The sequence below is a fragment of the Cibotium barometz genome, chromosome 52 (assembly GCF_041138505.1).
Source record: "Cibotium barometz isolate CiBa-2024 chromosome 52, ASM4113850v1, whole genome shotgun sequence".
Classification (NCBI taxonomy): Eukaryota; Viridiplantae; Streptophyta; class Polypodiopsida; order Cyatheales; family Cibotiaceae; genus Cibotium; species Cibotium barometz.
The window spans coordinates 34,081,197-34,095,241 of NC_141097.1; the positions used below are offsets into that span (position 1 = coordinate 34,081,197).

The 14,045-nt window shown below is 47.9% G+C and overlaps 1 protein-coding gene across 9 annotated transcripts in view; it reads right to left on the reverse strand.

Moving 5' to 3' along the window:
* Positions 1-14,045, reverse strand: part of LOC147609089 (uncharacterized) — a 61,345-nt gene continuing 47,300 nt past the window's right edge. For 8 of the 9 annotated variants that reach the window (XM_086788122.1, XM_086788124.1, XM_086788131.1 and 5 more), the window contains one exon: positions 1-1,095. In XM_086788122.1, the coding sequence (XP_086644248.1) occupies positions 139-1,095 (957 nt within the window). In that variant the 3' untranslated portion in view covers positions 1-138. The remainder of the gene's footprint in view (positions 1,096-14,045) is intronic. The other variant, XM_086788123.1, reaches the window with a different exon arrangement.

Sequence of the window (14,045 nt, forward strand, 5' to 3'; positions counted from 1 at the left end):
ATAGTACAAACACATACATGCAGCTACATTTTCAGTTCAGTTATTGCTTCAATCCTGGGTGAGATGACATGCTAAGCATGCCCCTTAGCACAAACACATTCTGGAACCAGAAAGCCCCGCAGCAGCATTTTGAGTACTTTAGCGCTTGGATCTCAAGGCCTCAAACCGGGCAGCCAAATCATCAATATCAGGAAGTTTAGGATGGACATAAGATGCCTTCTCTAAAGTCTGCCCAGTGGCAGGATCCGGTGGAGGGCGCTGAGGGGGCTGCGAAGAACCAGAACTGAAAGAAGGCATATCTCTGGGTTTGCTTAGCTGTCTTTGATTCTGGTGGTTGCCAGTTTCATATATGTCGAAGTGTGGAACGTCCTCACCATAGCTTCTCCTGCTTGCAGACTGCCAGCTCTTTGGAGAATACTTCCTGCTATCTCCATGAGACAGATTGATGCTTTTCTGAGCAATGTGATCATCATCAAATTCGCCACCTCCATATGCAGGAGGTGAAGCAGACTGGTCAGTTGAGTCCGATTGGTCCTCGTCACTCGAAAACTCCTTGAACAATGTTTGCTTTCTTGTCGGGACTTTCTGGGTCCTGGAACTCCCTACTACCTCCTTGGGATAATCATCAAAAAGAGGCTTTGCAGTGCTTACATGGCTATGGAATGAATTCACCTGTATCTTATAATACTCTTTCATAGATCCTGTCTGCATTGTTGCTGCTTTCTTGTGATCATCTTCGTCACTGCCTGAGCTCGACTCTGATATGCTTATGCTATTGGATTTCGCATTAGGCATCGTTGCAAAACTTCCTTTAGCTAGTGAGGCTGCAGCTCTGGCAGCAGCAGCAGCACGCTCTGCAGATTGAGCAGCTGCTCGAGAAGCAGCAGACGCATCCTTAAAACTTTCTTCTCTGCCTATCTCTGGTTTCACATTTTTCCGTTCAGAAAAGGATGCTGAAGCATGCAAAGATTTACCATTGCCATGTTTCTGTGCTTGTGGATTGCCCCGTGGATCTTGTGAAGCTGATTGGCCTCTGAATGACGTTGCACCATCCCCTATATCGGGCAAAACAAGTGGTATATTTTGTGTATCATTCTGCACAAGCAAACCACATAAAAGAGGTCAAAAGCTTCTCCTGTTCACAGTTAACGCAAAAAGCTTTTTTACCTAACCTCAATGCGTGAGGGCTTAGGGATACGAGGCAACAAATGAATTTAGCCACTCTACTAATGCTATTAGCAGTTTCTGAACTCAAGAGTTCACTAAAACTATTTATATCACATGTTCACATTTTGCTGTGAACTTCAAAACCTTATGCATCACTACTAGCTCTATTGAATACTAGAAACATTGAGGACAGCAATTGGGTTCAACAAGTTCAGCACCATAAATGCCCTTCTGCCAGAAATTATTAATCAGAAACAACAAGAGTCCTGTCTCAGACAACTCTGCACGAATGTTTGGCTCCTCACATATCTACTTGGGGATAGGATAGCAAGCTCTCATACTCTTTATTTTTTTCTCAAGAATAGCTCCTTCATTTAGTCAAAAGAGAAACGTCTGCTCACAACCCTCAATAGAGTCCCTCCCACATGCAAGATTTGAAAACCAAAGAACACAAGGAGGGAGAGGAGCTCCCTCTCCTGCTGGTTACTCGCAGGGAGGCTGTACATGGCAACCAGCGCAGGGGGAAAGGGGGGGGAGTGTGCACAATGGCGCCACACCAAGGGCTTATACTGCCAAACGCGTCTGCTGTCCCCCTGAGTGAATAAGGGACCCGTACTCCAAGTCAAGTGCACAAGAAAGCATGCCCCTACACCCGATCCAACTCACCTTGAGGAGCTACATCGCCCCTGGAGGGTGTGGATGATATTCTATGCTTTCGGGTGATGGATCCATCAATGGCCTCGGTACATCCAGCACACCATATGTGCCAAGCAGTGATGTTGCTGATGAGCTCCCACCTCTCACTCACAAGAGCCCTTGCCACGAGGAAAATGAAGTCTCCAAGAAATTCTGCAGGTTGGGCGACACCGGCCATCGTGTGCTCCCAAGCCCTCTGGCAGCCCACTCGATCTCATCATCAGAGAATGGTGAGTCTAAGAATCTCTGCAGGTTAGGCAACACAACGGCCCTCGTGTCCTGGAGCTGCGAGGGTGGTGGAACTAGCAGTAGAAGTCAATGGCGATAGCTCAAATCCGCCCACAAGGGGGGGGGGGGGGGGGGGGGGATCTGATGCCACCATCCCATCAAGGCCACAGAGGCGACTCAGTCCATTTCTGCAATGATTTGGGCCAATCAAAGCAAACAAGCCTCCGGTCACCCTGTCATGGTGCTGCATGGACGACCTCGTTTAGCTTGGGCTTTTCTCCCAAGCGACGGCAAGAACAGCTTGGCCCAAGCCACAGAAACCTTGAAGACCTGTGTTTTTAGGCGCATCAGTCCAGTCCTGCAGGCAGCATGCTCTCGCAGCCCAGACAACCCTCTTTAAGCTAGATGACCCCCAAAATCAGCTTGCAGCCTTGCGATTCAAATTCACACAAAGCTGATGGGTGTCGTGTGCTGTGCATAACCTGCAAACGAAAGGCCTGAAGTGCACCCTTAAGATTCTACAGAGCTTTCTCAGTGGTCTTGAATAAAATTACCCCCCCTTTGATGGCATGATTGGCTTCTGCCCAATCATCCTCCACTCTCGCCAGCCGGGAGAACAATCCTTTATTCCAAAGACCAGCTTAGGACCTTACAAGTAGATTTATAAAGAAGACAAGACCACACTCATATCTTCCTCAGATTTCTTGGGCTCCCACGGATCTATTGGAAGTTTTTGGCTTCCATAGGATTAACCTTTGGACAGGTTTTGGAAGTCCCTGCCCTTCCAAAGACACCTTCCACAGCTGCAGCAGCTGTCACGGCCAGTGTTAATGGGGTACCACGAGTCATGATACTCATCAGTGACCCTTGTTTTATAGATGATCATGTGATGTTGCCAGGACGAGATGGATCTTTATTCAGACAGCAGATGGAAATTGCCGATAGGATCAACCTTTGGACAGGTTTTGGAAGTCCCTGCCCTTCCAAAGACACCTTCCACAGCTGCAGCAGCTGTCACGGCCAGTGTTAATGGGGTACCACGAGTCATGCGTCAGTGACCCTTGTTTTATAGATGATCATGTGATGTTGCCAGGACGAGATGGTTCTTTATTCAGACAGCAGATGTCCGTCGACAATAGGGCCACATTGCCAAACATTATCCGAGAGCCAGGGACTGCCCTAGGAGATGGCACTACCCAAGGCCCCTCCAGCCCCTGCTACCCCCAAACCTCAACTTGTTTGGGTTTATAGACGGGTTGACAGACCTGATGATCATGTGAGATCCCATTCTAATGGGCAAGATGCAAATGTTGATGAACCATCTTCGTAGCAGGATGTACAACAGAGTGTGCAAGCAGATGAGCCAGATGCGCATGCCTTTCAACATCTTGGTGATGATGTTCATGTTGATGATGATGTCTATGCTCCTCGATTACCATCACACCTGATAACTTTCCGGCTCTTAAAGGGCAAAGCATCTAGACCTATGAGAGGCGCCAGACTAGATCTGGTGCCATGTTTTCTGCCTCTTTAATATGAAAGTTGTCTCAACAATGAGAGGCGCCAGATTAGATCTGTGGTGCCATGTTTTTTGCCTCTTTACCATGAGAATTGTCTCATGGAATGTGCAGGACCATGGTGGCGTCTTTCCTTGCCACTGGAAGCAAGTCGTCAGGAACCAGTTGTAGATGTCATGGATATTTTGCTCATGCATGAGCATAAGCTTGATGCCGGCCAGTGCACTATATCTGGCAAGCTTTTATCTGGGCATATTTTTTGGTTCGCTGTAGATGGAACTAAATGTGGAGTATGTACTTCAGTGACAGCTGCCATTATTCCTTATATGATTGGTCAAGGAGTTAGTATCCCTCCCAAATCACGGTGGATTATCATTATGCAGGGTGGATTGAAAATTGGCGTGCTGAATGTGTGCTCCTAACCTCGGAGCAGAAGGAATTCTTTTTTGGAATGCCATCAGGGGATCATTGGATCGTTGGAGGTGACTTCAACATGGTTGAGCAACCCGCAAATAAAAAGGGGGGGACATGAAGGCATCATTCACACGCTTGAGAGGGCATCCTAGGAGAGATTTTCATGGCACGGACTGTTGGTTAGAGGATGACTTCCATAGAAAGTCAGATTCGCTCTTCTTTTCTTGGAGTAATAATTGCAAGAGTGGTGCACGTTGCATTTATGCCTGCTTGGACTGTTATTATGTTGATGATTGGGCACTTATAGAGGTGGCACTATCTTCATTGCCCCAAGCACCTCAACATCAGATCATTGTCTCTTTACTCAAATGTAGGGATTTCTCAGGAGGTGATGGATGTATGGAGAGCTTGTGATGCAGAGTTATCTCGTGAGGTGTTGGATGACTCTAGGCAAAGAGTTGCTCTCACCGTAGAGAGTGTCACTGATCTTTATCTCAGTGTGGCCCTAGCCAGGACGAAGAGATCTTGGATAAAGAGAGAGCCATTAGGCATACATTGTGTGCTTTGCAGAGGGAACTTGAGAAACACTCTGATGCCTAGTGGATCTCAAATGCATTATGCACCGTTTGGGCTGAGTTGCACGACTCCTTAGAGTAGCGTGCAGAGTTTCATTATCATGCACACGAGTCATTCTAGATTTAGATGGGAGGTAGATGTAGCATACATTTCTTTGCTGCCCATGGCCTCTCCATAACAAGGAATGCGTTAGAGAGTTGCAAGACTCGCAAGGAGTGCTCCCACTCAGAGCCTGACATGGTCATGAGGATTGCTTGTTATTTGTAGAGACTCACTCCCCTCAAAGGGATAGGTCAAAGAAAAAGGTTTGGGAGTCCTTGCCTAGGCTGATCTCAGATGACATGTGTGCATTACTTGATGCCCCTTTTTCGGCAAATGAGCTTAGACGTGCAATTCAAGCATTACCACATGGTAAATGTCTTGGAAATGATTGCCTCTTGGGTTACATTGGAGATGAGATCACTGTGACATTACAGGATATGTAGAACACGGGGTCTATGCCTCCTTTTCTTACTAAGGGTCTTATCCACCTCATTCCTAAGGGTGGTGAGAAGACTAACATTGCCCAGTGGAGGCCTATTACATTGCTTGGGATTGCATACAAAATTCTTGCCAAGGCAGTAAGCATAAGATTGGAGCTAGTGTTAGTGACAGTCATCCATGACACATACATGTCACAGAATGGATTCCTAGGACCAATGAAGAAGCATCTTTGATAACATCTTTTCCTTTTGGGCCAAGGCAAGTAATCAGCCTTTGGCAATCTTGCTACTTAATTTTTAGAAACCGTATGATAGAGTGGATTGGGACTTCTTAGGGTACTCTCACATGCATGGGAGTTTCTCAAGACTGGATCACACGTGACTCTTGCATTTATTGGGAGGCTCACAACATTGTGCTTGTGTGTGGAGGTTGAGATGAGCGAATTCACACTTCTCGCTCCTTTAGCTCCACTATTGTATCTCATTGTTGCAGAAACTTTGAGCATTTTCCTACGCTCTACTCTAGTGCCAGAGTATCTGGATTGGGATTGCCACTACGCACAGAGGAGGAGCTTTTGGACCCTGAGTTCGCTGACGATACAACAATGTTTCTTGAGGTAGCTTACTCATGTCTTTGCTCATTTCCCACTGCCTTGGAAGAGTTTTGTCTATGAAGGAGCTTCATCATCAAATTTTTCTATGGTGGACGGTTAAGAGGCGTACGGTGTTTTTTTTTCTCATCCGTAGACTGTAATCGTTTTGTGCACTTCTTTGTATTTTTCTCTCCATGAATTTATTTAGCGCTTCTTTCATCTTTTGGCACATGTGGAATTTTTCTTCTCATAGCACTTGTACGAGCTTCCGACTTTTTACAAATTGTGGGTGAAAGCTAAGTATTATCATTTTTTTATTTCGACATTTATATTTGCACCTTTTATTTTTTCACATCTCTCTTTCATCATGAATCCTCTACCCCCAACCATTCAATTACTCCCCCTCCCCCCTGTCCCTTCGTCATCCTCCCTCTCACCCCCCCCCCCCCCCCCCGGGCTCCTCCTTCCCCCAACCCCATCCACCTCCCCTAATCGCTGCCCCCTCCCCTTTGTGCCTCTACCTTAGCTATCACCTAGCTCCCCCCTTCTCGCTGCCCCCTCCCCTACGTGCCTCTGCCTTCACTGGCCGCCTTCCTTGCTCGCTGCACCCTCCCCTACGTATCTCTGCGTTCGCTTACCCCCCTGCTCCCCTTCAACCCCCTGCTTGCTACCCCTCGCCTATGTGCCTCTGCCTTCGCTGCCCCCTCGCCTGCTCGTTGCCGCCTAGCTCTGCGTGTGCCCCCTGCCCCCTCACTTGCATGCCTCCACCTTCGTTGGCTCCCTCCCCTGCTCACTGCCCATGTGTGTGCCCCCCCTCCTCCTTCCCCCCACCCCATCCACCCCCCCTGCTTGCTGCCGCTTGGCTCTCCATGCCCCCCCCTGCCCCCTCCCTTGCATGCCGCTTGGCTCTCCATGCCCCCCCCGCCCCCTCCCTTGCATGCCTTCACCTTCGTTGCGCCCCCCCTACCCCCTTCCTTGCTTGCATCCACATTCGCTGCCCCCCTCCCCTACTCGCTACCGTAGCTCCGTATGTGTGCCCCTCCACCCCCCCCCCCTCCCTGCCTGCCCCCCTGCTTGCTGCCCCCCACCCCCTCCCTTGCCTGCCTCCACATTCGCTACCCCTACTCCCCTACTCGCTATCGTAGCTCCGCATGTGTGCCCCCCACCCCCCCTCCTCCTCCTCCCCACCCCATCCACCCCCCCTGTTCGCTGCCCCCCTCCCCTACTCGGTCTTCATGGGGCACTGTCACTTGGGCCACTGAGGCTGAGGCTGAGGCTGAGGTTGTTATGGCTTATGAGGAGAAAGGTGGGAAGCTGGCCCTTCAGGTCTCTCACCTTCTAATGGACTTCGAATTCGTGCCAAACTTCAAAGATGGGAGAATTGTAGCAGCTTCGCAACCTGGCACATCTAGAGAGCTTGATGCAGCAAAGTCATCAAAGGCACGCACACTCCGCCTGAGGAGTCCATTAGAAGCATGTGGAACGACATCATTCATACCCTCCACGGCCAGTGGGGAAAGTTGCAAGGTGTCTCTAACCATATGCGTAAGTGTCGGGAAGCCTTCTTAAGGAGAAGGTGGGGAGCTAGCCCTTAAGGTCTCTCACCTTCGCATTACGTCAATACCAATCCCAACCCCATCTACTGATCACTGGACTCCGAATTCGTGCCGAACTTCAAAGATGGGAGATTTGTAGCAGCTTCGCAACCTGGCACACCTAGAGAGCTCGATGAACCAAAGTCATCCAAGGCACCCACACTCCGCCTGAGGAGTCCATTAGAAGCATTTGGAACGACATCATTCATACCCTCTGCACCCAATGGGGAAAGTTGCAAGGTGGCTCTGACCGTATGCGGAAGCGTCGGGAAGCCTTCTTAAGGCTCTGGCGACCGGGCCCTTTTCTAATGGATAGAGGAGGTGAGTCCACTTGGCACTACAGACCACCTGAGTAGTAGTTCCCTCCCTCACCCCTTGTATGAGATAGCCTTCTCCTCATTGAGCGGCCGGACGAAGGAGAAGTGCATCTTCCTTTCCTACTTGTTCTTTGGTCCTCGCCCCGTCCATGGAGGCAAGTTTGTATCTAGCCCTTCGAGGCTGTTTTGTGTTAACTAATAGAAGGCTCTTGTTTTTGGAAAAAAAAAGATTGTCGCATGGAATATACAAGGGTTAGGCCTGATTTTTCCTTGCCAGAGATGACGCTATTGATAGTCTGATCGTGCAGGAGGACAAGTTAGATAATAACCAATGCAATCGATTTGGCAAGCTTCTATCTCATCACACTTTCTGGTTTAGGACTACATGCTCAAAGGGTGGTGTATGTATTTCGGTTGGTTGTTGTCTCACTTGTCGGTTCCTATAGTAGTAAGCCGTGTCATGCTTACTGAACATGCAATGTGCACAACACAAACCTTGTAACCAAGTTCCCTTGTATTATTGGTCATGGTGTTGTGATGCCAATATTTCCAAGTCATAAAGGGGAAAGGACTTCCTTATGGAAGCTTCTCACACAATGGCTCCTGCATGGTATGGACATTCACATGTATCTATGCCAAGACAGTGTGGAGCTAAACATTTGCTTCTCTACAAGATTGTCATTGATAGAATGAAGTGATCAATCCCACGACTAAGAGCTGGCCCTCCCCCCTCTGCGCCAGCACACCTGACCCGCCCACCATTGCCTTCCCTCCTCCAGTGCGCCTCGCGCCTATGCACATCCCCTTTTCCTTCGTGCCTGAGCCCTTCGTTGCCTCCCGTCATCGCCCCTTGGCCCTCCTCGCCTTCGCCTCCCACCTCCCTCCTTAGCCCCCTCGCCTTTGCCTCCCTGTTTTGCCCTCCTGCTCCACTACCCAACACTCGGCATCTTCTGGTCTCAAACCCCCAGGAGGATTCCATGGAAGCCACTCCGCCATCCCCAACCAAGGCCGCACTCCCTTTCCTCTCCTTTTCAGAAGAGGATCCCCAGCTCCTCGCTTCAACAGTCGCTTCTTTGGAGGCCTCCACCTTGGTAGGCGCCCGTCGATGGAATATCCATGGGAGGCGCTCAAGCGTTTGCATCTCATGCTAGGAGTCAGCAGAGAACAGACTTAGAGGTGGCATGGCATGGCTACAGTATCTCATACAAAGTACTTGGCTTGGGAGAAGTTGATTTTAGCTCTCAGGGGACGAGGCATCTTCCAGAGTTTGGAAACAACCCCGGGAGTTTGTGTGTCTCTAGATCCAACAGGAGTTAATGAGTGGGCTTGTGGTCATGGTGGCATGATTGGTGTTTTGGCAGGCACTACTTTCTCCGATTACGCACCGGTTATTCTCTCCCTGGAGGACCCCTAAAGGTAGGGGACTGTCATGTGCACAGAGTGTATTACCGTGTGCAACACGCACACAAGAGTAGCTTTGAGGCTTGGGGAAGCTTGGAGCTAGGCAGGCTGATTGGCGAGCTGGGCTAGGGATAGACTGACGCGCAGGCACCCAAGTGTGGACGGGCGGGCGCCCAGTGATCGACCAAGAGACTATATAAAGGTGGCCAAGGTTAGTCAATTGGTCATAGACTTTTGCGAGTCTTTGTGAGAGCTCTACGGTCAGGAGCCTAGATCTGGTGCAGACGTGCACTTGCTTCATGCAGCCAAGGCCGGCAACAGTCTCGAGGCCCACGAGGGTAGCTCCATGGCGGTATGGGACGTCATGGAGTAGAGATTGGTCGGTGCGTCTTGCTAGTTAGCTCAGCTCGTGGCTCGGTGGGGACAGCCAAGACTTGTGGTTTTTGCCCACGGCTGTCATGGTTGGGTGGCGAGTCACGCCTGCACCCCCTTCACCTTGTTTGGCTTTGTTTTGCAGGTTTCGAGTCGTGTTTCAAGAGCGCTCTACGAGGAGATCCGTGAGGATTTGACAGTGGTATCAGAGCATGCCTCAAAGAGCGTGCAAGTTGGTAGGTAGATAAGAAAGACGTATGAGTTCGAGATGATTGCTGTTTTTCATGTATATTGCTGTTTTTTTTTTTCAGAATTCAGAGTATGATTTTTATTTGCATTGCTAGACCCCGAGTTGGGTGGTGTACATAGTTACAAAAAAACGCGCTTTTTAGAAAAAAAAATAAAAAATGTGTACGTTTCAAAATGTCCCAATTTTTTCGACGCGTTCTTTTATGGCAGTTTTTTTATTTTTAAAAAATTTAAATTTTTCAAAAATATTAAAAAAATATTTTAAAATTTTTTTTGGAGACGCGTTTTTTAAAAAACAAGAATGCTCAATGTTGAATGGTCATTGTTAAATCAATATTAAAGTTGGCATTGCCCGCCACCAAACCCATGGGGTCCTGGGACCATGTGAATGTATTATCATTATGATTTAATGAATTATGACAGCCATAGGCTTCAAATTGTTCACTCTTGAGTTTTTATGCACAAGTTTAATTTTTACACATGAAATTTGTGGTTCCTAGGGTTAAAAACTATATATACAGGCCATAATTATAGCTTAAAAATTTCATGAATAAAAAACTTATTTTAAAAACCTTCCCAAAATTAAAAAACGTTTTTAAAAGTAGAAAACTCGTATAATACTACCCGTTTTAAAAACGTCTGGCAACTACGGTGGTGTACATGAAAAGGGTCGACTTGGACAGTTTATGCAGAGAGTTTTCTTGGCTATGTGAATCAGCAAGAGAGAGACAGAGAGAGAGAGAGAGAGAGAGAGAGAGAGAGAGAGAGAGAGAGAGGCAAAGAGAACTTGTAGACCTTGTCTGGAATACATGGGCACATTCTACGTATCCGCGGTTTGCTGCTTTGGCAGTTTTCTTCTCTTCTCTTAGCTCAACTACTACTGGATGCAGATGTTATTTCGTTATGCTCTACGGCGGCTCGGCTAGCTCATCTTTGATGCTTTTATCTGGGATGCTTATTTGGTTAGGAGGCTTTCTTATTAGTGTACAGGTTTGCATGGTCTACGGCGGCTCGGCTAGCTCATCTTTGATGCTTTTATCTGGGATGCTTATTTGGTTAGGAGGCTTTCTTATTAGTGTACAGGTTTGCATGGTCATAATCCTTTAGAGGATCTTTTGTGGGGGGGTTTTTTGGGCCATAGGTTCTGTGTGAGCCAAGTGGCTGATGTACTTTTTTACATATAATATAAAACACCATTTCACGAAAACTTGTAGACTGTGCGTTACGAAAGGCTAGCGCAGCCAAGCCTGTGGAGAAAGCCTACCGACGAGTGGAGAAAGCCTGCCGACGAGTGGTCAACTGTCGGACCGCAGTTTTTTTTTGATGCGCAGTTTGCAGGTGAAGGTGGCGACCTTCCCTACAACCGACGGGTGGCGGAACAGCCGCAACACGTAGCGTTTTTTTAGCCCCCGTTTTCTTTTAGCGTTGCATTGCTTTTCGCCTTTTTTTCTAAAGAAGCTTACGTTTTTTTTAAAACGTAGATAACGTGTTTTATGCAACATGGGTTTTCAAAAAAACGAAAGCAACATGTTTTTTTTTACACGCCTTGTGCGGGGTTTTTTTTATTTAAAAAAAATTTGTGGCTTTTATGAAAGCCAACAAGCATGGTTTTTTGAAAAAAAACACAAAAGCAACACATAAAAACAAACGCTTTTGGGGGGGCTTATAAAATACGCCTAGAGTGGGCTTCTAGCCACACATCTCCTCGAGTTTTCTTGCACCATCTCTTGCTTTCTTCATTTCTCATACCTACTATGGATGTCAATGAATTAAGTGTATTTGAAAGCAAAGAATTAAAGAAGTTTCTTGACTCATTTCAAGACGTATTTCCTAAGTAGTTACCATCGGACTTACCACCTGAAAGGGCAGTGGATCATCGTATTGATCTAGTCCCTGATGCTCAACCTGTTAGCATTTTGCCTTACAGGATGAACCAAGCTGAGGAAGATGAGTTGACTAAACAACTCGCATATTATTTGAGGATGGGCCAGATCCATCCAAGTAAATCGCCTTGGGGTGCGCCTGTGTTACTTAGGAGAAAGAAGGACAACACCTGGCGAATGTGTGTAGATTACAAGAGATTGAACAAAGTGATAATCAAGAACCGCTATCCTCTCCCTACAACAGATGACCTGATTAAATGACCTGATTGACCGTTTAGTGGGAGCGAAGTATATCACAAAGATAGATTTACGTACTGACTATCACCAGATACATATTCATGAAGGACACGTCGAAAGAACCGCCTTTCGAACTAGGTATGGCCATTACGAATTTCTCGTATTACCTTTTGGGCTGACCAATGCTCCAGCCATTTTCCAACAAATGATGAATGATCTTTTTCGCGAACATTTCAAGAAGTTCGTGGTTGTGTTCCTAGATGAAATTTTAGTCTACAGTCGTACTCTTGAGGATCATGTTAGACACCTCACGATTGTCTTGACTATTTTAAGACAGAATCGACTGTATGCTAAATTAAGTAAATGTGGTTTTTTATGACGGAAATTATGGGACACAAGATCACAAGAGACGGGTTAAGCATTGACTATGACCAAGTTCAGAAGGTTTTGGCTTGGCCGATACCGCAAACAGTGAGAAAACTTTGTTCTCTTCTTGGTTTTGTTATTTTTCTTCGGAAATCTGTGCAAGAGTACTCTCAACTCACACCACCGATGACCGACTTGTTGAAAGGTGGACGTATGTCGAATTAGCCTATCCCTTAGAATAACGATTTGGATATGGCCTTCAGAGTTTTGAAAGATAAAGTCAAGGAAGCACCTACCTTAGCACTACCTGATCCTAGTCAACCTTATGTTCTTGAGACTGATGCGAGTGACTATGCGATCGGGGCTGCTATATTCCAAGATGGTAGACATGTTGCATTCGAGAGTCGAAAGTTGGACGACACTCAATCTCGTTGGCCAACCCTTGAGAAGGAGCTTTATGCTATCATTTACGCTCTCAAGATTTGGAGGCATTATTTATATGGCTCCAAGTTTGTGGTATTGACTGATCATCAGTCAATCAAGTATGTGTGTGATGCGGTTGATTTGAGAGGACGAAAAGCTAGATGGGCAGAGTTAATGCAAGATTGTGATTTTACAAGCTTCCTCAAGATATCCTCCCAACCCTGCACAACCTCTGCATTTGTCTCTTGTCCTTTGCCTTGAAATTCTGGATCCACCACAAATGCAGCAGCCTCTAATGCAGAGTGATACTCTGTCCACCTGCCTGTCGCAAGACGAGATAGCTCCTGTCTCCTACCCCCCATCCAAAGTCTGTAGAGATAGGATTCTCTCAATCATCCTGTCCATCCCCTCATACACCTTGCCAATGCAAGGCTCATCTCCATCAAGAAGCCTCAACATAAGAATGATTGGCCGCACAACCTGCAACAATACGTCAACAGTGTCCCAAAAAGTGTCATCAAGAACAATGGACCTGCATCGAATACCTGCCACTGAGGTGCGCTCTCGCCATGCATCCCACTCCTCACAAACTACAAGAGCCTAGAGGAGGGGCCAAGAGGAGGTAGGGAGAGTGTGCACTGTGGGGCACCCAAGGCTCAAGGTAGGAAGAGTGTGGCAGCCAAGAGGAAAGGTGGGATAGTAGGTGGAATGGAGAGTGTGGGGCAGCCAAGGGGGCAGCGTGGAGTGGTAGGGAGAGCACACAAGCAGCAGGCGCAGCCAATGAAGCAGGCGCAGAAGCGAAAAAGAGCCGTACGCTGGAAAAAAACGGCCGCCGGCGACTTAGCGAAAGTACACTTTTCCGGAACGCCCGGAACGTGCGTTCCGCCCTAGCGTTCCGGCGTTCCGACACGCGTTCCGCCACGTTCCCCGGCAAGTGCTCCGTTCCGGCTCCCGTTTCCACGTTCCGGGCACGCCTTGCGCTTCGGAGCGGCGTTTTGGCGTTCCAGGAGGGCGGAACGCCGTTCCGCGGTAACTATGATACGCTACCCACGGAATACAAGATCAAGTGGAAGGATCGTGTTGAGGACGACGCTACACGGGAGACATTGACTACCCTTCAGAGGGACTACTCTGGGTTTTTACTGAGCTCAGGAGTGAGCTCTTAGAGGAAGGGGAGTATATCATGTGCACATAGTGTATCTACCGTGTGCAACACCACGCACACAAGAGTAGCTTCAAGGCAAGCTGATTGGCGAGCTGGGGCTAGGGATAGTCTGACGGGCAGGCACCCAAGTGTGGACGGGCGGGCGCTTAAGTGTGGACGCCCGGTGACCGGCCGAGAGTTTATAAAAGGGTGGCCAAGGTTAGTCAGTTGGTCATAGACTTTTGCGAGTCTTTGCGAGAGCTCTACGTTCAAGAGCCTAGATCGAGTGCAGAGGTGCACTTGCTTCATGCAACCGAGGCCGGTAGCAGTCTCAAGGCCTGCGAGGGTAGCTCCATGGCAATATGGCACATCATGGAGTAGAGAT